The following is a 26218-nucleotide window of genomic DNA, read 5'->3' as shown; positions in this document are numbered from 1 at the left end:
AAGAGTTATCTTTCTTAAAGCATAAGGAAGAAGTTTCAGAAAGGAAAGTAACCTTTCTTAATTTTTCTGTGTACTAACCTTCTATTTACTTGCTTGGTCACTTGGTGGCACTACTCCTGCCTCCCCGTGGTGGGGCTGGACCTGGGTGAAAAGACACCACCCAGGACTAAAAGGAGTTTAAAATGGGCCAAAAAACTATCAACACAAGATTGGAGAAAGTTAACTCCAATAAATCTGATGACTTGCAGCTGAACATGTCTCAGGCTAAGAGAATGAAAATGAACAGCTCTCAGCCTACTGTTCCTTTCTTTTTGGTGATACATTCGTTATCAACACAACCCATTGGGAAATTATCCCCATTCTTAGTTCAGAAGACTATAGAGTCCATGGCTGGATCACCAAAAATGATAAAACAATTAGAATCAGGTGATCTCTTAGTAGAAACCTCACTAAGTCATCAATCTGAGAAATTGCTAAAAACAAAAACTTTTGCAGGACTGCCAGTAGAAATTACCCCACATAATTTCCTGAATACATCAAAAGGTGTTATTACCGAATGGGACCTTTTGACTGTTTCAGAGGAAGAATTACTGCGCGAGCTAACAGAACAACAAGTGATACATGTTGGGAGGATAATGATGAAGATAGACGGAATTCTCACTCCAACCCGATCAGTTATTCTCACCTTTAACAATCCTTCTCTTCCCCACTCAGTTAAAGCAGGATATTTAAATTGCAAAATCCAACCATATATACCAAATCCAATAAGGTGTTACAACTGTCAGCGATACGGACACTCTCAGGCGACATGTTGCAGTGATCCCATCTGTCCACTCTGTGGATCTAAAGAACACAATCAAGCAAACTGTACATCCTCTACACCACTCTGTCCAAACTGTCATGGAAATCACCTGCTTTTTTGAAGACATGCGAAATGTGGGTATTGGGAAAACAAATTCAAAAATACAAAGTAGTAAATAAAGTGTCTTAACCGGAAGCAAGAAAACAGATATGTGCAACCAAACCTTCATGTTCCTATGCTTCAGCAGTGAAACGACAGCAAACTATAGCCATTCAAACGGAGGTAGTAATACCTCTAAATAAAATTATAGACTGGAGTAAAGTAGTATTGATGACAAAAACAACAACTTCACAAGAAACATCCAGTGCTAAAGAGCAAGATACATCCGTGCCTGGAAAGCAGAAATCAGAAGTAACATCTTCAAAAACAAAGCAAAGAGCATCTAGTAAACCGTGTGAACAGAAACAAACAAACATAGACGAAATGGATACCGATGAACAGAGAGAGAGAACGTACTAGAATTACACCCTGCAGAAGATATTGATACACTTTGTCCTAATTTTCCGAAGAAAGACAGACCCAAATATGATAAACGAAAAAACTGAAAAGCGCAGTCAGATTCAACAAATAGTTCCGAGACCTAAATAATGCAACATATTATTATACAATGGAACTGTCGTGGTTTATGTGGAAAATTGGATGAAATAAAAGATATTATTCAGCAGTATAAACCGGTCTGCATTTGCCTTCAGGAGACCCATCTAACTCTTCAATCTTCACCCACATTTCAAAATTATACACTTTTCCAGAGAGACAGAAATGATAACAGAACTGCCAAAGGAGGAGTGCAATTTTGGTGAATACTAATATACCAGCTAAGCAAAGAACATTAAAAACCAACCTAGAAGCAGTAGCAGTGAGAATAGCCATCGGAATTTCTATCACAATCTCATCCCTTTATCTTCCACCAAATATTCCTCTCTCCAGATCGGAATTAAACGATCTTACTATGCAGCTTCAACCTCCCTATTGCCTTATGGGAGATATGAATGGCCATCATCATCTGTGGGGATCTTTTCACACAGACAGTAGAGGTGACTTAATCAAAACTTTCCTAGATGATCAATAGCTGAATTTACTGAATACCAGATCTCACACTTATATCAGTTTTAATACAGGTATCACTTCTGCAATAGACTTAACAATATGTTCTCCATCAATTTATCCCAGTATAGAATGGTTCATATTAAGTGATCCTTACAACAGTGATCATTTTCTGATAGTATGTTCCATACAGACACAGTCGACTCTTACAGTAGAAACTAGAAACGACTCTTACAGTAGAACAGTATGGAATTTTAAAAAAGCTAATTGGAGCAAATATATGCAATTAATCAAGCTGGATAAACAATTAATAGAAACCCTGCCAATAGATGATGCTGTCATATATATCAACGATCAACTGCTAAAAGCTTTGAAAGCTACAATACCCCAAATACGTAGGGCAAGACAGGCATGGTACAACTCTTGTTGGAATGCAGAATGTGCAACAGCAAAAACAAAACAAAAGCGTGCATGGAATAGATTCCGTAAATATCCAACTACTCTCAATTTGATTGCACATAAAAAAGCCAAAACCGAAGCGAGGAGAATTCAGTAGAAGGCAAAGAAAAATTCTTGGATCATGTTTGCCTCCACACTTACTAGGAACTCGAGTCCCAGTTTGGTGTGGAAAAAAATTCTGATTTTAAGTGGAAGATATCCAAGCATACAATCTCCAATCTTCCATTGGAAAAGGCAGGACGTTTCTACAACAGAAGAGATATCAGAAATTCTGGCTGAATCTTTTGCTTCTACATCAGCAGTTACAAGCTACAGCACTGATTTTCAAAAATATAAAGAGAGAAGCTGAATGGAGTAAGTTGAATTTCTCTACCAAGACATCCCATTCCTAAAAGAGGAATTACTTAAAACCATTACAAAATTGCCTAATTGTGCACCAGGTCCCGATGGCATTTATTATACTATGATACAACACCTTAACTCTGATTGTCTGGATATCCTGCTGGCTCTATATAATAGAATTTTTCTGAACAACCTGTATCCATCCATATGGCGGCATGCAATTGTCCTTGCATTTCCCAAACCCAGAAAAGATCCTTCCTATACATATAATTATCACGCTATTTCACTGACCAGCTGCTTAGGGAAAATCCTTGAACGAATGGTGCAGAATAGACTTACATTGTTGCTGGAAAAAGAGAATGTTTTATCACCCCACCAATTTGGATTTAGGAAAAATAGATCAACACTTGATCTACATGTCAAAGTTGAAACAAATATTAGAAACTCATTTATAAGAAAGCAGCATATGGTGATGGTAAATCTAGATCTTGAAAAAGCTTTTGACACAACATGGAGATTCGGAATCCTATGAGATCTATTTCAGTTAGAATACAGAGGACAACTTCCACAATTTATAGAAAAATTCCTTACTGACAGAACATTTCAGGTATGATATAAAGGCTGTTTATCTACAATATACCGTATTTCCCCATGTATAAGACGCACCCTTTTTCGAAAAATTTGGGGTCTAAAAACTGGGTGCGTCTTATACAGTGGTTGTAGATTTTTTTTACTTGCATTTCCTGCTTTTTCGCGCTTGTTGTCTTTGCACTCATTGTTTCGCACTTGTTACCGGTATATTAGGTTATGTTCTGTCCAGAAATGGCTCAGAAAAGATTTTCGTACAGTGCTGAATTCAAGTTAAAAGTGATCCAGTTTGCAAAAGTGAATGGAAATTGTGCTGCTGAATGGAAATCGTGCTGCTGAACGTGTTTGGTCCTCCTCCAACTGAGAAAACAATCCGAGACTGGCTATGGGAAGAAGAAACCCTACTGAAAATGCCACGGCAGAAGAAGGCCATTAGAGGCAAGTCAGCAAAATGGCCTGATTTAGAGAGGGAACTGAAGATATGGATTGAGGAGCAAAGGGCAATTGGAATTCCTGTGTCCACAAAGATGGTTCAGCATGAGGCAAGAAGAATTGCTGATGAAAAAGAAGTTACTGATTTCAAAGGAGGACACAATTGGTGCTTCAGGTTCTGGTTCATGAAACGGAATGGACTAAGCATACGTACACGCACAAGACTTGCCCAAAAGATGCCTGAAAGCTATGAGCAGAAGGTCCTTGAATTTCATCGTTTTGTCATTCAATGTCGGAAGACACATCAGTTTGAGTTGGGACAGATTGCAAATATGGATGAAGACCCCTTTCAATTTGATATCCCAAGTAACAGAACTGTTGATAAGAAGGGGGTGAAAACTGTAACTGTGAAGACAAGTGGACATGAAAAGAGCCATTATACAGTTGTTCTAGCTTGTTGTGCCGACGGAACCAAGCTGCCTCCTATGCTGATTTTCAAACGCAAAACAATGCCAAAAGAAGACATTCCTTGAGGAGTGATTGTCCATGTTCATGACAAGGGTTGGATAGATCAGGATGGGATGAAGATCTGGTTTGAGAAAGTTTGGAGCAGGAGACCAGGTGGGCTCTTACGCAAACCTGCCCTATTGGTGCTTGATCAGTTTAGGGCACACATAACAAAAAATACAAAGAAGATTGCTGCAGAGCAAAAAATAAAACTTGCCGTCATACCTGGAGGCTTGACATTCCAGCTCCAACCACTTGATGTCAGCATTAACAAATCCTTCAAAGCTGCCATGAGAGACGGGAACCAATGGATGAAGTCTTCTGGGGACAATTTTACACCAGCAAGAAGAGTGAAGAAACCAACTATAGGAGAAGTTTGTACCTGGGTGAAAAGATCCTGGGATAATATCAAGATTGAGATCGTTGTCAAGTCATTTAAGAAGTGTGGCATTTCAAATGCCATAGATGGAACCGAGGACGAGGCAATATGTGAAGACAGTGATTCGTCATCAGAAACAGATGAGGACAAGCTAATGGATGGGAGTTTTGACAGTGATGAGATTGATATGAATTTTATGATGAATAAAACTTGAGTTCAATAACTTTATGTAAAACATTTTTTTTCAAATTTTGGTCCCCAAAATTAAGGTGCGTCGTATACATGGGGAAATACGGTATGTACAACAGGAAGGGGTCCCCCAGCGCTCAGTATTAAGTGCAACCCTGTTTGCGCTGCAGGTGAACAATATCACAAAGGTTATACCACGTTCACTGGAAAAATATATGTACACAGATGATCTTTCCATTTCATTTCAATCACAAAGCATGAACTCGATTGAACGGCAGCTCCAATTATCCATCAACAAATAGAAGCATGGACTAAAAATAATGGATATAGAATATCTGAGAAAAAATCAGCTGTTATATACTTCTGTAAAATGCGTGGTCTTCATCCTGAACCGGTCTTATACTTAAATAAAATTGCTCTACCTGTTGTTCAAAATTTCTGCTTCTTGGGCTTAACGGCACCTCTGTAGCCAGATGGGCAGGAGCAGTGCGTAGCACACACTTCTTGATTAGACCGGGGTTTGAGCTGTGACCACCAAATACGGAGGATGCGGAAAGGTCAGAGAGTGACCACCGCATATCCTTGGAGCAATATGACCTTAGTTGCTAATGCTCCTAAAAACCAAATAATAACAACAACTTGGGCTTAACATTAGATAGAAAACTAAACTTTCATGAACATGTACTAAGACTTCGAACTAGTTGCCTATCTTCAACGGCCTGGGGAGCCGACAGGTACACATTACTACAATTATATAAAACTTTGATTAGATTAACATCTATTGGATTATGGATCTCCTGTATGTTCGAAAGACTTCGAACTAGTTGCCTATCTTCAACGGCCTGGGGAGCCGACAGGTACACATTACTACAATTATATAAAACTTTGATTAGATTAACATCTATTGGATTATGGATCTCCTGTATATGCTTCAGCAAGAAGGAGCATGTTACATCACCTAGCTACCATTCACCGTAATGCTCTCTGTATAGCTCTAGGAGCATTTAGAACTTCACCAATTTACAGCCTGTATGCAGATGCATCGGAACCCCCGCTGCACCTTTGACGAGATTATCTACTGTGCATGTATGCGGCAAAAATATACAGTCAGCCATCACATCCAAATTGGTCCATTATTCACGATCCACTATGGATGAGTAATTATGATTGCAAGGCAAATGAAAATAAACCAGTAGGACTGCATCTCAGACCCTTAGCTCGAGTTTGGGAAAACATTTCCAGCACATTCCTGCAGTAGATATAAATTCAGAACCTCCTTGGATTCCGACTGTGCCTTTGTCCATATCACATCGTACAAACAGAAATGAAAAAGAGATCTCTCCAATCGTTATACAGAAGCTCCACGCACTGCACAGTTTTGAAAATAGAAACAGTCATCAGATTTACACGGATGGTTCAAAATCGAACAACTCAGTAGGTGCCGCAGTAGTGTTACCGGAATATATTATGTCTGTCTCCTTGCCTCATGTTTGCAGTATTTTCACAGCTGAATTATATGCTATTAAACTAGCCTGGATGATATTACCGAGCATCAACTTCTACCTGCTCTAATCTATACTGTGACTCCCTTAGTGCAGTAGCAGCTCTACAGAATAGCAAATATTCCTCAAATTCCTTGATTCAACATCTCAAAAAACAACTCGGAATTAGGATAAAGCAAGCAAACAAGTGTCTATCTGTTGGATTCCCAGCCATGTTGGAATCCCAGGAAATAATCATGCAGACCAAGCTGCAAAAAATCCAGCTCTTAATATAGAAGATAACTTTCAGTTTGTACCATTTACAGATTATAGGGATGTATTTTGTACCAAATATACTTCCATTTGGAAACAACTTTGGAGGGACAACCATGTAATAAACTCCGCAGAATAAAAAAAATCTATGTTGATGGCATTCGAGCTCGCGTACAAATAGACAGGAGGAAGTTATATTTACAAGACTGTGCATTGGGTATACCTTCCTCCCTCACAAACATTTACTTCTAAGAGAAGATCCCCTGCCCTGCCCTCCTCTGTCTGTCAGATACATCTTACAGTAAGGCACATCCTGATTGATTGTCCATCCTATTCAGCCATTCGAACCACTTCCTTCCAATCATTAGCAAACTTGCAAGCTCCTCTAACCCTCTTTCATATACTTGGTGACAAAGCAAATCTAAGTGAGTTCTTTATATATATTAAACATCTTGGAATAATAAATACACTTCGATATATCCATCCATAAATCATTAAAATGAACATAGTGACTCTGACAGACACATATCGGCCATAGTTTCCCTTGTGTTGTGAAATTTGCATAACACACACACACACACACACACACACACACACACACACACACACACACACACACACACACACATTTAGGGGTGGTCAGAAGGGGCATATGTTTCCCCTTAACCTTAACCAAAAATTTAAAATTAAAGAAAAAGAAGGCAGGAGGCATTCTAAAAAAAAAAAAAAAAAAAATTCAAAACCCTGGTCACCATGCCCCCCTTTACGACGATACGTGTACCTGGTCGGCATATGTATATGTATTATTTTGTAACCTTTACTTATTAATCATCATTAGTACGTTGGCATTCGAGGTGAGCGGACGCGCTTAGACAGGGCTCCTCAGTTAAGTGGTTTACTTTTGGATAGTGCTTTTAAATATTTGATTTATTTAAAATGGGATTTTACGTTATTATGGTGAAATGTGTTTCTCCTTCAATGAAATTTTCAATCATGAAAAAAAAAAAAAAAAGAGTAAAATTTCAAAATCTACTCTTCATTCCTATTTTTGAAGCGTCATAAAAAATTTTAAAAATAACGCGCAGGTAGCGAAACCCGCTGCGCAATATAAAATTTTGGTAGTATACTTGACCGTGCAAATCGAGGGATGACTGTATATTTAAAATCCCTTGTGATCGACCAAAATTAAAGTCACGATAGATTCGTTGGCCACCCCTGCAGTACAGTATATGGTATTTATTTATTAATATATAATAAAAGTTATACTGTATATGTAGAAATAATAAAAAAATGGAAGTAATAATAAAAATCAACACACATTCTGACAGGACAGATTAGATAGTCGAGTCTTCAGAGAGACCTAGATAGACTTCAAGAATGGTCAGAAAAATGGCAGCTGTGCTTTAATCCAACAAAGTGTAAGGTATTACACCTGGGAAACAGTAATCCCAAAATAACTTATTCACTTGGTGGAGTTCAACTAAACCCAGTACTGGAGGAAAGGGACTTGGGTGTTACGATACGGTCAGACATGAAATTCTCTGAGCATTGTAAACAGGTTGCAAGGAAGGCCCATGGTGTCCTATCGATGATCTATCGAACTTTTGCAAGTAGAGATAGGGACGTGATAATCCCATTATATAAGGCCTATGTTAGACCACACTTGGAATACTGTGTTCAAGTATGGAGACCGCACCTAAAGAAAGACATCGAGCTTCTTGAAAGGGTGCAAAGAAGGGTAACTCGCCTGGTGAGATCGGCAAAAGGGCGTCCTTATGAAGAAAGACTTCGAATATGTGGGTTGCAGAGTTTGGAAACTAGACACCTTAGAGGAGATTTGATTGAGGTGTTTAAGGCTCTGAGAGGCATCAGTAAAATGAATGAGGACAAAATTTTCAAGATTATAAATGATGCTAGAACTAGGGGACATAAATTCAAGTTACGCGGGGAAATGTTTAGATTGGACTGCAGGAAGTTTTATTTTAGCCAGCGAGTTATAAATTACTGGAATAAGTTGCCTTCATGGGTGGTAGAGGCCGACAGTTTGGGGAAATTCAAAGGTCATCTGGATAGTACTTTCGGGTAAGGGAAGCGCATAGGATGATAGGATTAATTTCCTTTTTATTTAATTTTTAATTTCATTTTATTATTTTTATTTATTTATTAATTATTATTATTTATTTATTTATTTAATTTTTGTTTTTATCATTGTTTTGTTCGGATTTTTTTTTTTTTTTTTTTGGCTGGTGCAGCATAAGCCATAGGCTTTCTTGCACCATACGGCCGTTACAAATACTAAAAATACTAAAATACTAATACTAATCATTTGTATCGGATGAATTTTTATTTTATTTTGTAATGATGAGAAACTCATACACCGAATTACAGAATTCTTCAGTTTATCTAAGCATGCTTAATATTAATATAGTTCTAATAACTATGTACATAAATGGAAAACTTCTCTGCAGTATTTTTATTTATTATTATTTTTAATATTTTATTTTATTTAATATTCAATTTTTTCTCATTTTCTCGTATTCACAATATGAAATATAATTAAAACAATGCCGTTTTTAACTATATTTTTAGAGTTTGCTGCATACTGATATGCTGCTTTTGCACAAACTTGTACGTTGTCAAATTCAACAACTTGTTAGCATATGTCTCTTAAGTATTATTTTTTAACAGTTTACGGGTTCCTCTTACCAAGAGAGGCTTAAGTTTTGCAAATTGCAGCGGCTGGAGACTAGGTACCTGCTAGGTGATCTGATTGAAGTGTATAAGGCCTTAGAATGGGTTGAGCAGGCTCAGTTCTGATGGGATTCTTTCGCTTGCTCAGATTACAAACCTAAGGGGTAGGGCTTACAATACTGGGATCCCGGTCATTTTTTTTCCAGTATTGAAATACCGGTATTGATACAAAAAATACCAGTTTTTTGATACTAATTAAAAAAAAAATAATTGTTTATAATTTAATCACATAAAGGATATAAAATCACCTTTATGTGATTATGACGTCGTTATCTCTACTAGCAAATGTTCGATAAATCATCGATAGGACACGATGCAACATTGCAACCTGTCCACAATTCTCGGACAACTACATGTCTGACCGTATCGTAACTCCCAAGTCCCTTTCCTCCACTACTGACTTTAGTTCAACTCCATCAAGTGTATAAGTTATTTTGGGGTTGCTGTTCCCCAGGTGTAAGACCTTGCATTTTGCTGAATTAAAGCATAGCTGCTGCTTTTCTGGCCATCCCGGAAGTCTATCTAGGTCACTCTGAAGAATCTCTGCTTGGCGGCGATCATTAACTACTCTACTAATCTTTACATCATCTGCAAGTTTAGACCTCACATCCTCCATCCCTTCACAGATGTCATTTAAGATAATCAAAAACAACAGTGGTCCCAATACTGATCCTTGGGGAACCCCACTACTTACATTAACCCAATCTGAGGAATAACTATTTATCACAACCCTCTGCCTAGTGCCTTCAAGCCATCGTGCTATCCATCTAAGGATTTTTCCTATGATTCCAGCCTGCTCCAACTTATAAAGTAACCACTCATGTGGGACTGAGTCAAATGCTTTGCTGAAATCCAAATAAACAATGTCGAAATTATTCCCTAAATCCATCTCACGAGTGACCTGTCAAAATGGATAACCAGATTTGTTAAACATGATTTTCCCTTTACAAAACCATGCTGTGTATCCTACAGAATTCCATTTCCATCTAAATGATCCTGAATTCCACCCTTGATCATTGCTTCCATGATTTTCCCTACTACTGAAGTTAGACTAGCCGGTCGGTAATTTCCCGTTACACTCCTAGAATCAACCGACTTTATGTTCCAAATTACACCAATCCAACAGAATCTCTCCTGTCCAGTGATGGTCTCATAACTAGCCTTAATGGTTCAATGCACTCACTTGCTGCCTCCTTTAAGATTATAGGATATATGCCATCAACCACAGGAGCGTTACTCGCCTGTAGGCACGAAAGTTCTCATTAAATCACCATGTGAAATTTCAACATAATTAATTACATTTTTTTTCAACTTCACTCCCATAATTTCTCATTGACGTGAAGGGTTTGTCTTCCGTAAATATCGATGCAAAGTAACTGTCGAGTTCATCTGTAACATCAGTTGGGGTATCTAATACTATCATATGCAATTACATATGCATCAGATCTGATTTGTCCTTCTCTTCTTTGCATTTATATATGTGAGGAATTCCTTAACTGCACTCTTTGCTCTCTTCTTTATTCCTTATCCCCACTCTTTGTTCTCTCCCAGACTTAGTAAAGATACTATAGTGAAAATTATACTTTGTTTAATAAAATGTCTTTCTCCTTCAGGAAATGATGAACATAATTCAACCATGGAAGACCAACATGGAACAGAACATCAGTGTTCTGCAAATTCTTTCCAAAATAAGAAATTGCCTGACTCTGATAAGATTTTAAAAGATGAACTTGATTTGGAAATTAATGAAATACTTTTAACTATTTTTGCTAAAAAAGTTCAAAGCCTAGAAAATATGGACTGAGATAGTCTTCAATTATCTCGGTACAATAGTACCAGAATAGAATCCGAAAGGGCGTTTTTTGCCGCTAATCAAATACTGTATACTGTATGCTGATCAAATACAAAATTAGATCCATTTTAAACAATCATACTATTGATTGCTTATGTTTCTTAAGAGCTCACTTTATTTGGACAGGTAGCGTTGATGCTTAAACATAACTAAACTTTGCAGTAACAATATGTATTTTTTTGTTTTTAGAATAACTGTATTTTAATGATTTTTTTTTCAGAATATTTATTATTGCAATAAAAGTTTATTTAAAACAAGAATTCAAGTAATTACAGTACTTGTTTTTTTCCTTACTTTATTGCACCTAATTGTCATCAAAATTTATTGAGAAAAACGGTTGTTTTTGGAATACTGGTATCCCTGGTTTCATAAATTAAAAATACCAGTATTAAGATTTTGACCAGTATTGTAAGCCCTACTAAGGGGACATAAATTCAAATTGAGGAAAGACAGCTGTAGAATAGATGTGCGGAAATTTGCCTTTAGCCATCTGGTGATTAATTGCTGGAACAAACTTCCATCTGTTGTTGTGGAAGTTGATAGCTTAAATAAATTCAAGGAGGAACTAAACAAACTTTTTAGAGGGAATGGTTGTGTGAATTTTTTTTTTTTTTTTGGCTGATGCTACATAAGCATATACGCTTGCTTTCTTGCATCACATGCCTCTATTACTATTCAAATCGTTTGCTCAGGAACAATCTGGAAAACTCGATATGGAAGTTAATGATACTGAAGATATCGAAGAATCTGAGACTATAGACTCTAGTGATACAATATATGTAAAAAAAAATTCCGTGATCTGCGTGTTCAGGGTATTATGGTATCTGTTAGCTGTGCTGCACATTCTCTGCAGTTGGCTGTTAAAGATGTTCTGAAACATGATGAATTGAAACTTCCCTTGGCTAAAGCACGAGCAGTGGTGAAAAAGCTGCAAACCCCTTCTATCCTTATACACATTAAAAGAGAAAAGTGTAGGAAACCAATACTAGACTTCAAAACCAGATGGAATTCCACTGTTAATATGTTACGTCTTGTGGAGCTAAAACAATTTTGCATCAATTTATCTGTGTCCATAAAGGAATTGCATTTGTCAGCCAGTGTGTGGCAAAAGATTGAAAATATTATAGAAGTTTTGGAACCGGTTAGGGTTCCAAAACTGCTATAATATTTTAAATCTTTTGTAGCATGTGAAGTGCTGTAGTGAGAGCAGCTCACAATGACTGATTTTTACTGCACATGGATGAAATGTAAAATGGAAGTTATAAAAATTGAAAATGAATTGTCATCTTTTTTGATAACTTCTCTCACGCTACGAGAAGTAAATTTGATGGAAAGCAAGACTTTTTTAGCTTGTATGTATCTGGACCCCAGATACCAAATATTACTAGATAATATCCAAAAACAGAAAGCTAAGGAACATTTATGTGACATTTATGATAACTTGTGCCAGCTACAGTCTACAAAAAAAAAATCCTGAAATGAAAAGTTCAGATGAAATTGCACATATTACTGTAATGGGTGAAACCATAGATGACATTGAAAAGCTGTTATTTGAAAAAGAAATGAAAAAGGGACAGATAGTGGAAACAAAGAAATTTGACTTAATGGCTCATCTGAACAATTTTGACGATATCGAAAGGGTACCAACAAAAACAAGCGTTTTGGGATATTGGAAAGCAAAAGAGTTTAGTCATCCAGAGCTTTATCAGCTATCCAAAGTAATCTTTGCAGTTCCTGCCACACAAGCAAGTGTAGAAAGATGCTTTTCGGCATTAAAGATCATTTTGACTGATAAGAGGAGTTGTTTAGGCTCATTTAGGTTCATGGAGGACATTTTATTTTTAAAATTAAATAATTAATTTCAAATTACCAATGTAATCTAGATTTCATGATCAATTTTCAAAGTAAAATTATTTTGATACATTAATTCCTTATGTCCTTTATCTGAGTAACTAATAATATTTCGCTCGTAATTCATGTTTGTTTCTTCTGTTCTTAAGTTTTATTGGGATTATTTTCTGTGATTTTTTTTTATATTATCTGGAAATATCTGCTTTACTTAGTATTATTAAATTATATTAAAAATTTTGTTTGAATAATTATTTTCTTTCCAAATTAAATGTTCTCTTGTATGCATTTATGAGTACTGAATACGAGAAGAGATTAATATTCAGAGGTAATGTTTTGGTAATTTCTGCTCCTTTTTAAAATGATTAATATGCAATTTTATTACTTGTCAAATATATTATTAATATAATTTACTTTTATTTAAAATAAGATTTTATTATAATGTGATATTATTACTATCATTAATGAACTAAGAAACTATATGAATTATTATTATTAGCCATATAGTGCAAGGGAGCCCGAGGCTTATGCTGCACCAGCTAAAAAAAAAATTTCCGAGTTACCGAGAGAGAGAGAGAGAGAGAGAGAGAGAGAGAGAGAGAAGTAGGAATCACCAAGAAACAGAAGAATGGTGATATCCAGCTCAGGACCCTGGGTGTGCCAGGGTCCTGAGCTCACCAGATATGAGACCCTGGGGTTTATTTCAGACGATATACTTAACTGAACCGAATGAAACCACTGGTCAAAATCGCCTTTTGAACCAGACCGCAAACCAAACCACTTGAGAAATTTTTGAACCAAACTGGTCCAAAATTTTAGGTGGTTTGCAGCTCTGGTTAGAACAAATTCCTATCTGGTATTGTAGAGATAAGTAATTTGAATGAATTCTAGAAATAAGTAGACAAACTATTAGAATGGATACATAAGTGATTTGGGAAGTGTTGCCCTTCATTTTTTATTTTGTACTGATACTAATACTACAGTGCATACAATTCTTTTTAGAATGCCTATTTTTCTATTATGAGTAGAATAATTATGCTATTAAAAAGAATTTATGAATTTTAAACTGCCATGATAGACAAATTACATTTTTGTATTTTGTGTACACCCATTCATATAGCAAATGCAGTTATTCATTGTGAATCTAACAATAACGCAATTATTTAATGTGTACAGCAACACCCGCATAGCACTGATAATTGTTACCAAAACTATTCCGTGTTATGTGAAACCGTGCTGATTGAGGTGTAATTATAATGGGTTTTAATTGAATGCGTACCAGAGAAACAGTCTATAAACAAATTATAATAAATCTATAAACAATTTGCACTTGATAGCCAATTAAAAGGATTTGAAATATTATTAATGAAAAGGTAACATCATGAGAGATGAGAAAAAAAAGCGGTTGTTTATTTAGGTATTTCAATAATGAAGTCTGGTGAAGCTGTCTCTTCTTTTTCTCAGCGTACAAGTCTTTGTAGCATCGAATCCCATCTTGATGCTATGTTCAACATTCGGATCTCCATTTATAATCACCTCGCAGACCATGTCAACCCCCAAAAAACTTTCTCCAGTTCTTCTGTTGAAAATTGTTTTGGTGGCACTTCAGTGTTATCCACTTCAGAATTGTTTTCCTCTTCTGCATATGCAGTTTGCTCATCAATTTCAAGGAGAGTTGCATCACCTAAGTTGCATGTGAGTCAATGCAGTCACGTACATTGGCAATGTCCAAAGTTTCAAATCTCAAGTCTTTTCCGACCTTCACAATGTCTTCGGAAATCATCTGAACTTGCGATTCAAAACCGGTGAAATCATTTGCCAAATGGGGCAAAACATGCTGCCAAACTGCAGTCACGTTGTTGGCAGTGATTTCTAGCCAAGATGCAGATATACTTTCGATTGTATTTAAAGGGGTAAAAAATAAATTTTGAAATGAAAAGTTTGAAAAACTATCATGTTGTCTCATCAGGATGGAATTAAGAATACTGAACACTGTTGCATGTTGCAGCTGACTGCCCGAAGGGAGTCAGCTGCAACATGTGCATGGTAGACAATATCAATGTCACATGTGCATGGTAGACAATAGAGTTGGCACTGCAGCATATATGTATAGTAGTACTTGGCTATGACAACGCAGCATATATGTATAGTACCTGTCTAGGCTATTGAATGAGTTTTAATATGTACAGTAAATTTTCAACTTAAACTTGATTGAAAACCGTGTTATAGTGAAACCCGTGCTGTTTGAAGCCGTGCTAAGCGAGGTATTGTTGTATAAATATCTAGTTATTCACATTGAATTATTGGATTTGTTGATAGAAACATTTGTATCCTCCCTATGCAGTTTGTTTCCCTCCATATGGAAACTGCCGTGTAATCGTTTTTTCCAGTTTATTTTGCATTTTGTTTCTTTTACTTGTATCATGTACTATTTGGATACAACTGAAGTAGTACCTCAGAACTGTACATACTTTTATTCACTGCATATCTTATTTGAATGTGACATTTATTGAAATTGACTGTCACTTTTAAAAAAATTAAGAAACTTTCAATTAAAAATAATATAAGAAAAGGTTTAGAAAGATTTGTGATATTTAAAATTAAGGAAATTTTAATTAAAAATAATTAAAGAAAAAGGTAGCAAAAGATTTATGGTATTTGATATTGTTGAATCATAGGGCCCTAAATTACATTAATTATTTTAATTAAGGCATTGTTAATATATTTCCTGCTGATTTATTAAAATAAAATTGAGATTAATAATTTAAATTTATTCAAAGAATTAATAAAAGTATTAAATAATTTAAAATATATTAATTAAAATAAAATATAAAAGGAAATTAAAATAAAATAAATTTCCGTTTATACTGCTATATGTCTGTCAGCTAGAAGAGTTAACAGTTTAATTGTAAACATTTCACTGCAGTAGATACATCATCATAAACATTTAACAGTGGGTCATGCACTTTTTGTGGTAGCATATTTATTGGTGTGTGTGTGTGTGTGTGTGTGTGTTATTGTCTGCATATGCTGATCTAGAACCACATTCAGCCACAACCATTTACATAAGAGCCCTGTAGATTATTTTTATCCTAGACCCTGCAGAACCTTTGATTAGTTCTGGTCATATGAAAAAGGATGTAGCATAAAGTAGCCTAGAAATTTAATAATTAATTTTCGAAAAATTAAACTTTTAATTAATAAAAACAAATCAGGAAAAAAAACCAGTAAAATGTTTATGGTATTTGATAATGCTGATCCTTAGACTCCTACTTTACATATCTTGCCACTGTTATTTGAATCATCTATAAATTAATGTTTATTGCAAATCATTTAAAAACAAAAGAAAAACTAAATAAATAAAAATATTTAAAAAAGGTCATTGGTCTGATTGATGCTTCAAATTAAAAATGAATAAAAGTATATGTTCAGAATTTAGCCAGCCATGTTTAGATGTCATCTCTATAAGAGGTGAGGTGGACTGAAAGGAAGTGGATATTATTATTAGCCATATGGTACAAGGAAGCCTGAGACTTTTGCTGCACCAGCCAAAAAAAAATTTGAGTCACCATGAGAGAGAGAGAGAGAGAGAGTAGAAGGGAATCACCAAGAAAGAGAAGAATGATGATATCCAGCTCAGGACCCTGGGTGTGCCAAGCCCATACTCCCCAGATGTGAGCCTCTGGGGTTATTACTTAACAGTCATAAATATTCTTTTAGAATACAGTAGAGTAATCATCTAGAGAATCAGTAGTAAGTACACGTATAGTGGTCTTAAGTGCTGCTTTCCACACCCAGACTTACCCAGTGAATTATAATAGGATCATCATCTTCTTCTCTATGAACAGGGATTGGACCATTAAGGTCCATTACGTAATATCATTGTTGTTATATCATGCAATAGAATCATTGTTGAGTTTTCTACTTCCTGCTTTTTTGTTGGATCATGTTATTTTAGGAATGTGTTGACATCTTTTCAAATGTCTGTTGTTCCTTGTGAACTTTGACTGCTGTCAGCTGAGTAACTACTGTGTATTGAAATCCACATTACGCAACAAGAAGTTGTTGCAACCATATTTTGAATATATACTTTTTGTTTACCTTGTTGCATTATAAGCATATTGTTATTTTGACCCATTAGTGAGATTGAGCTTTGACATATTTCAGATTTATTTATACTTCAATTTTTACCTTTTTTTTTTAGGATTAGGGGAGGCAATAATGTCACATCATAGTGATGATGCAATGCTAATAGCAACTAGTGATAGCTTTTGGGAACCTGGAAATTTTAAGCGAACCACAAAACGTATTGATGATGGCCATCGTTCTTGTAATGATTTGGTTCAGTTGATTCAGGAAAGAGGTGATATTGAAAAGATCTATGCAAAAAGCCTAAGGAATTGGGCAAGAAAATGGAATGACTTCATAGAAAAAGGTATGGAAGGAATTTGAATGTTTGTTTTTCTTGAAATTTTTAATTTTATGGAGAATTTTTATAACAGTTTGTATCAAATACATTTTTTTTATTACCAGTAGAAGAAACAAATGATTCCAAAAAAGGCAAATTATATACCCAAATCAACATTTCACAATGTTTTCAAACAAACTGTAAGCAAAGATGAAATTTGATTATTTAGTTCACGATTAACATGAATTTTAACCCAGAAATAGTGGCACTCCTAATTGTTGCAGATTTATACCAGTCAGGCACTGTATTTGATGGGGGTAAATTTTCTTTTCAATTTGTGGGAAAGAGTTTATGAAGTACACCAATATTTCATTTTTCCTTAGTGAATTACAATCAGTACTTATTGTGTTTTTTTTTTTTTTAATAAAAAAAATCAAATACAAAAAAATTGCCAATCTGGTTACAGTTAATCCGGATCAAAATATGAAAAATTCCCTTCACAGTTGAGTACTTTGAAAGACACATGGGATTTAGAAAGGCAGATGAGTCACTGACTGTGCAGAGAGAGATGGAACGTACATTACATTTGCGTGTTCATTATCTTGTTGACTCTGAGTTGGATGGATGTTATTGCTTATATTTCTTCATTTGCTTACCTCTTTATATGTATATACATATGTACATAAGTTAACATATTTTATATTTATGTGTTCTAAAGAATTGAAAAGTGGAATAAAAAGAAAACGCGTTACTTTTAAGGATCTGGTTTTTGCCAAACCGAAATTCAGTCCCCTTGATTCACGAGTGTCACCTGAGCATTTTAAACTTCAAGTTAGCAAGACCTAGCCTATCATACCTGGAAGAATGTCTCTGACAAGCCTCAAGGACCAATAGAATAGAATAGAAAGCTCAAAGTAATAGAACAACTTGAAAATGGTGTTCCTGGAAAAAATTAAATTGCTGAAGAATTTGGTATTGGCCAACAGACTGTGTCAGATATTAAAAAACAAAAAGAATCTTTAAAGGCATTTGCTTTAAAATTCGATGTGGTGAGTTGATAAAAGCAATGTATCAAATAGACACATTAAAAAGCCAAAAGAAGTGTTGCTGGAAGAAGCTATATTTAAGTGATATTCACAGCAATGATCAAGTGGCGTTGACGTGTGATGGCAACGCCACCTGATAAATGTATAAAAAGACAAAAGACAATACATTTATCGATCTATTGATGGATAAATGTATTGTCTTTTTATAGTTTTTAAATAAAGTCCCTAAAGTGATATTTTTTTTATTTATTTTCATCAGCACTACCTATATCATTAAATTTTCCATTTATTTGTGTTCTAAGTTTTTTTTTCTTTTTTAGGGCATTCATATGCTTCACTAATCCAGATAACATCTTTCCCCAATTAATCCAGATTAGTGAGGGTTTACTGTATTTAAAAATATTCTTTGTTTTTCAAAAGAAAAAAAAAAAAAAATTCTGTTGAGGAAAAAAAAAAAAAAAAAAAAACATCATAAGCAATTAAAATATATTTAATGGGTCTATATTTAATGCAATTAAAAAAATATAAAATATAGACCCATCCATTTTCCAATTTAAAAAAAACATTAAATGCAGAAAATTTATAACATGCACATATGCACATATTTCCACTTATTGTGTGTAAATAGCTTTAGCAAAATTAAAAAAAAAAATTATGCATATATTAAGTGTGCAGAATAACGGCACCTTTGAGGATTCACGATGCCGTTATTTCAATTTTTCCGTTATCTATAAAGTGTTATTTAATATATTTAATGCAAAAATAATGAGGCTAAATAATAAATAGAGATTAAGAATGCAATTTTATTAACTCCACATAAAAAACATGTTGATGATCCAATGTTATATTCTGCCATTAATACACTCCTACTTATGCCCATTCTATTTTCTATTATTATATCAAGTTTGTGACTAATCTTTAATGTTCTTAATTATTCTTCTTTTATTCTCTGTACGAGATTTATTAACTTTAGGAGCCATAGTTGAAGGGTTTTTAATTTAAAATAAATGTAAAACAGTGCTATAATCCGTGATATCACGTTTTATTTTTTTTTGGCACTGAAAGACATCTGCACTGTATACAAACATCCGATCTGAATGTGCAGTTATTTGGGATGTCGTTATTTCAACAGTCTGCTGTACTACTATTCATTGTCATTTTTATTATTATTTTTTTTCCAAAATATATCCCAAATTTGGCATGCTATTGAAGCACGTGAAATTTAAATATTTTGCAATATTTTGAATAATTTGAATATTTGAATATATCAAAAATACATGGTTTACAACCATTAGAGCTATTAGTAATCACTAGATTATGTGGGAGAGGTTTATGAATAACTTGAACTAGAAACAAGCACATAATTCTGAGCTTCATAACATTGGTAGCAGTCAGTTTCCCATACTAGTGTTACTATGAGTTTAAAGTGGATCAAACATGAGGCGAGGCTGCATGAGGTGGGTACACTTATGCTATAACTCTGGGAAAACAATAAATAAACCATATGAAGTAAAAATTTGTCTGTATTTAGGTAGTTACAGAAAATAACAAGTTTTTATCTACGACCAGCAACCTGTGTTGGAAGTTAGGCAAACTAAGACAGATTTCTTTGGCAAAGGATGCAAAGAAAAACAGCAAAGAACATTTTTGGGCTACCAACCACGATCTTGACCCCAAGCGCGACTTTGAGATAGTGGACCACGCGTGACACTTTCGCCACCGCCTATGGCTAGAGTCACTAAACATAATGAACAACCCTAAGGCATTAAATCGCCAGAAAGGCATGCGTATACATCCAATCCTGGAGACAACCGTTTTATTGATGGATGATCACTGGCGCAAGGCAGCACACGTCCGTGCTACAACAATGACGAATGAGTAACGTGCCACACTTTGCTTGTAATGTATTCAAATTTGTCAGTTGACGAAGGGACACGAGTTCCGAAAGCTACTGAAATATTTTATTTTATTTTATACTGGGTATACTTTAAATAAATATCTATTTGTTAAACTATGGACCCCAGTACTCCAGGCCCATTTGTCACTTCTTTATTTATGTAAACACTAGAAGGAAGGGAATGAATCGCATTTTCCTCAGCTCATGAGAATGGCTGTTTGCTACTTGGATGGTGAATGCAAGTCACATACTTTGGGGCAGACATACCAGCAAACAAGTTATTTCAAAGAATGCATGAGGCACACTAGATTAGGGTATGCTAGAATCATGAATTTTACTACAACCATGTCACTCGCTTGCCACAAGCTCACAAGCTGAGCTTATTCAGAGTTTCCCCCAATTTTTTAATTAATTGCATTCTACATAAAATTTGCCATCTGGCCAGAATGGCCAGCATTGCTCAAACTGAATGTCATATGTTCTCTTCTCTATTCCTGCAGTCATCACTCATAAAAAATATATATATCAGCCACTCCCACTTGGTACAGTTATCAGACAACAGAGAGGAACTGCCTGTCAGGTCTCATATGATGTGGACACTACACCTTGACCCCTACTTATGTTGGTTTACACCTGGGTGGTCATCTCCAGTATACTAGGTGCAGTTTTAGGACTTGCACATGGGTGTTATACCTGGGGTTACTAATAACCCACCATCGTGAAGGTGCAAGCAGAGGATCTGGTTTTTACCAAACCAAAATTCAGTCCCCTTGATTCATGAGTGTCACCTGAGCATTTTAAACTTTAAGTTACAAGACCTAGCCTATCATACCTGAAAGAATGTCTCTGACAAGCCTCAAGGACCAATTACCTACTTTAAGATGTAAACTACTATAAAGGGCAAAGGGAAGGGTTTTTGCTTTTCTAAAGGTGACCACAATGGTCTCATACAGTTTTTAAATTGTGTTCTGTGAGAGAAGCTGATGATGCTATCAACAGCAAATTCTAATTGTAGAAGCTACTAGGGTTTTTATGCCAATTTAGAGATACTGTTCGACACTTAGACCAAAATGCTGTGATTATCCTGTTGTATAAGTTGATGGTTAGGCATCATCTTCAGTACTGTATACAGGTTTGGAAGCCGCATTTTAGGAAAATTATGGATCTCTTGGAAGGGGTTCAGAGAAGAACAATGAGGTTAGTTAGGGGAAACAAAAGGGTACACTTACCAAGAAAGACTTCAGTTCTGCAAATTGCAGCATCTGGAAACTAGGCATCTGTGAGTAGATCTGATGGAAGTATTTAAGGCTTTGAATGGATCGAGTAACCTTAATGCTGATGGAATCCTTACTCTTGCTCAGACAACATGCATGGAGAGTATCAATTCAAACTGAGGAAGGATGGTTGCAGGGTGGAAATTTGCCTTCAGCCAGTAGGTTGTCAATCGTTGAAACAAACTTCCATCTGGCATTGTGTAAGTAGGTAGTTTGAATAAATTTAAGGAAAAACCAGACAGGTTAGTGGAGGGGGATGGATAAATTATGTTGGAAGGTTTTTTTTTTTTTGGCTGGTGTTGTTTAGCATCAGTAGAGGCATATGATGCAAGAAAGCAAGCTTATACAGCATCAGCCAAAAAAAAATTCTTCCCGTTTCACCCAGCCATTCACTCCAAATGTTTGTCCAGTTCTTCCTTGAATTTATTTAAACTATCAACTACCACAATGACAGATGGAAGTTTGTTCCAGCAATCAATTACCCCCTGGCTAAAGGATTATTTCCATACATCTATTCTACAACTAACTGTCTTTCCTCAGTTTGAATTTGTGCCCCCCCCCCTCAGGTTCATAATCTGAGCAAGAGGAAGAATTCCACCAGCATTCAACCTGCTCATACCATTTGAGGCATTATATACCTCAATCAGATCACCTTGCAGGTGCCTAGTCTCCAGACATTGAAATGTGCAGCATTTAAGCCTTTCTTGGTAAGAGCATCCCTTCCTTCCCCTCAACAATCTTGTTGTCCTTCTCTGTACTCTTTTTAGCAACTGTACATACTTCCTGAAACAAGGCCTCCAGACCTGTATGCAGTACTCAAGGTGTGGCCCGACCATTGCATTATACAAAGGGATAATTGCCTCCTTATCCCTACTACCAAAATTCCTGTATATCATTTACAAGTTCCCATGACCTGCTCTGGCCCTGTCCGAACCACTCAGAAAACATATCTGACTGCAAAATTACCCCAGGTCTTTTTCATTCTTTACAACTCTGAGTGTAGTACCACAGAGTTGGTACGTTTTTTTTGGGGTTACTGCTACCCATATGCAGCACTTTTGCATTTGTCAATGTTAAAACTTCGATTGCCACTTCTCAGCCCGTCTGCCCAACTTTTCTAGATCCTATTGCAGTAGTATACTGTCATTAACAACCCTTCTAACCTTTGTATCATTTACTTGATGCTTATGTTGTTTGTACATATGATTTACAGTCATCTCTCTCTCTCTCTCTCTCTCTCTCTCTCTCTCTCTCTCTCTCTCTCTCTCTCTCTCTCTCTCTCTCTCATATGATTTTAAGACTGGCAAACAAGATGATCAGTTTTGGATGTTCTTTCTTCAGGCATTTAGTTCTTCCTTATCTCTTACTCTAAGTTCATTACTCTGCCAGACAAGACCAATAGTCCCTCTTGGTGCTATAAAAATTTCCTTTACTTCTGGTTCAGCACAGTGGTTATCACTCTATCTATATATATATATACACACACAGGCGCCTCTGTAGCCAGGTGGGAAGGAGCAGCAGTGTGTAACACCCGCTTCTTGATTAGACCGGGATTCGAGCCCGTCACCACCAAATATGGAGGATGCGGAAAGGTCAGGGAATGACCACCGCATATTCTCGGAGCAATATGGCCTTAGTTGCTAATGCTCCTAAAAAAAAATATATATATATATATTACACATATATAAATTCCATTCTTTTCAAATTAAGAGGTGCGAAAATTAAGGAATAGGTATGAGAGTATAATGTTACTGACGATATGGACTTATGTAAAGGACAAAAATAGTCTGAATTTTTGAATTTTTTTTACTAGGTCCAGAATATGGTACAACAGAAGCAGCTTGGAAAGGGATATTGGTGGAAGCAGAACGTCAATGTGACATACATTTAAAAGTGAAGGAGCAGTTGATAAATGACATTATCTTGGATATAAAACAATGGCAAAAAGAAAATTACCATAAATCAGTAATGTATTTAAAGGAGAAAAAAGAAATGGATGATAGTTTTAAAAAGGTAAATATGCTTTGTGTATGTGAAATCTCAATATGATTGCTTAAATATCTTTAATTTTCAGTGAAAAGGTTTAGCTACAATAATTGCACGGTGTATTTGCTTTCAGGGATGTTATTTCTATTTCTTAAATTAATTAATTGTTTTCTTTTTCTGTGATAAATAAAGCGAAGGGCAATCTTGTTACCAATTAATTATAATTGTTTAACTAATTTTATATAAAAGTAATTGTTTTCACTTCACTGTACCTCCAAATGTATTCACTTCACCTTTTGTAATATTCTATAATCGATGGTGCATGAAATGCGACATGTATTGTAGGCTCTGCTATTTAATAAATTAAACCAGTGGTTTTCAACAGGGGTGCTGTGGCACACTAGGGTGCCACAACGACATTCTTGTTGTGCCATGTAATTTGGGTTTAAGTTACTTAAAGTTATTATTATTATTTTTTTTTAAATTTGTATATTATTTCATTATAAAAAGGTGTACGGTATCCATTGTACCGTATCGTTTTAATTTTGTAGTGATCTATATAAAGAATAAAATTATTATATAGGTATATATTGAAAGGTCGAAAACCACTGTGTTAGGTATTTCTTTTGGCCTAAGGGTGCCCTGAAAAAATTACTGGGACTCTAAGGGCGCTGTGAACCAAGAAAGTTTGGGAACCTCTGAATTAAACGTTCGTAATATACGTCAATGCTTTCATAATGCATTTACTTATTTCTTCAGTGCCTCCGTAGTCAGGTGGGAAGGAGCAGCAGTGCGTGTAGCACACGCTTCTTGATTAGACCGGGGTTCGAGCCCGTCACCACCAAATACGGAGGATGCAGAAAGGTCAGTGAATGACCACCGCATATCCCGGAGCAATATGGCCTTAGTTGCTAATGCTCCTAAAAACCAAATAACAACAACAACAACTTATTTCTTCCTGGATTTTAATAACAATTAAAATATAACATGTTAGCATTAGCATTAGTAGAGGCATTTGATGCAAGAAAGCAAGCTTATGCAGCATCAGCCCAAAAAAAAAAAAAAAAAATAAATAAATAAATAAAACATAACCAATTCCACTTCACCCCTCTGTTCGTTCGAAATACCTGTCCAGCTGAGCCTTAAACTTATTTAGGCTATCAACTTCCACGACAAGGGATGGAAGTCTATTCCACCAACCAACCACCCGCTGGCTAAAGGCAAATTTCCTCATGTCTATCCTACATCTGTCTTTTCTCAATTTGAATTTATGCCCTCTCAGGTGATTATACTGAGCAGGAGGAAGAATCCCATCAGCATTGAGCATGCTCAAACCATTCAAGGCTTTATACACCTCTATCAGATCACCTCGCCGGTGCCTAGTCTCCAGACACTGTAATTTGCAAAACTTAAGCCTTTCTTCGTAAGAGCACCCCTGTGTTCCATTCACTAATCTTGTTGCCCTTCTCTGTACTTGTTCCAGCATCTCTACATCCTTCTTGAAATGAGGCCTCCAGACCTGTATACAGTACTCTAGGTGTGGTCTGACCATTGCCTTATACAAGGGAATAATCACCTCCTTATCCCTGCTAGAAAAATTCCAATATATCATCGACAATACACCATGAGCTACTCTTGCAGCCCGTCTGCACTGCTCAGAAAACTTCATATCTGCCTGCATAACCACCCCCAGGTCCCTTTCATTCTCTACCACTGTCAGTGTAGTACCATAGAGTTCATACGTTGCTCTGGGGTTGCTGTTTCCCATATGTAGTACTTTACATTTGTCAATGTTAAACTTCATTTGCCACCTCTCAGCCGATCTGCTCAACCTTTCCAGATCCTGTTGCAGTAGCATAGTGTCAGTAGTGTCCTTGACAACCCTGCCAACCTTCGAATCGTCTGGAAACTTGGACATTAAGCTTGATATACCATCATCAATATCATTTATAAATACAGAAAACAATAATGGACCAAATACTAAACCCTGAGGGACTCCACTAATAACATTAGTCCGCGATGAGCAGTGTCCATTGATTACCACTCACTGTCTTCTCCCCCTCAACCACCCCTTTAACCATAGCAGCAATTTGCCTCCAATGCCACACTGCTCCAATTTGTGCAGCAGTCTTCCATGTGCAACAGTATCAAAAGCCTTTCTAAGATCCAAGTATATAATATCAAAGTTATTCCCTGCATCCAGTTCTTTTGTGACTGCATCATAGTATCCAATCAAATTGGTCAGGCAAGACTTCCCCTTAACAAAATCATGCTGTGTCTGAGCTATAACTGAAGTCTTGTCTAGATGATCCTGCAGTACTTCTTTAACCAGTGCCTCCATTAATTTTCCAGGAACAGAAGTTAAACTAACAGGTCTATAATTACTTGTGTCGCCCTTTGATCCTCCTTTGTGAATTGGGGTCACATTTGCACATCTCCAGTTCATGGGTACTTCCCCTGAGTCCAAGGAAGCTCTCATAATTATGGCTAAGGGTTTGCTTACTTCCTTTGCTGCCTCCTTTAATATAACTGGATAGATCCCATCCACCCCAGGTGCCTTTCTTGTATTTATCTTCAACAATTTCTGCTCCACTTTACTC

At 36.0% G+C, this 26218-nt stretch overlaps 1 protein-coding gene across 1 annotated transcript in view; it reads left to right on the top strand.

The window, feature by feature from the left end:
- LOC150077334 (protein kinase C and casein kinase substrate in neurons protein 1-like) overlaps nt 1–26218 on the top strand; it is a 233530-nt gene that overhangs the window by 27421 nt on the left and 179891 nt on the right. The window contains exons 2-3 of the mRNA XM_090386779.1: nt 17212–17442; nt 23446–23645. Coding sequence (XP_090242905.1) covers nt 17229–17442; nt 23446–23645 — 414 coding nt within the window. The 5' untranslated portion in view covers nt 17212–17228. The remainder of the gene's footprint in view (nt 1–17211; nt 17443–23445; nt 23646–26218) is intronic.

This window comes from Mastigoproctus giganteus, chromosome 12 (assembly GCF_048544385.1).
Source record: "Mastigoproctus giganteus isolate SK-2022 chromosome 12, ASM4854438v1, whole genome shotgun sequence".
Classification (NCBI taxonomy): Eukaryota; Metazoa; Arthropoda; class Arachnida; order Uropygi; family Thelyphonidae; genus Mastigoproctus; species Mastigoproctus giganteus.
This window is presented reverse-complemented; position numbering and strand designations above follow the sequence as displayed.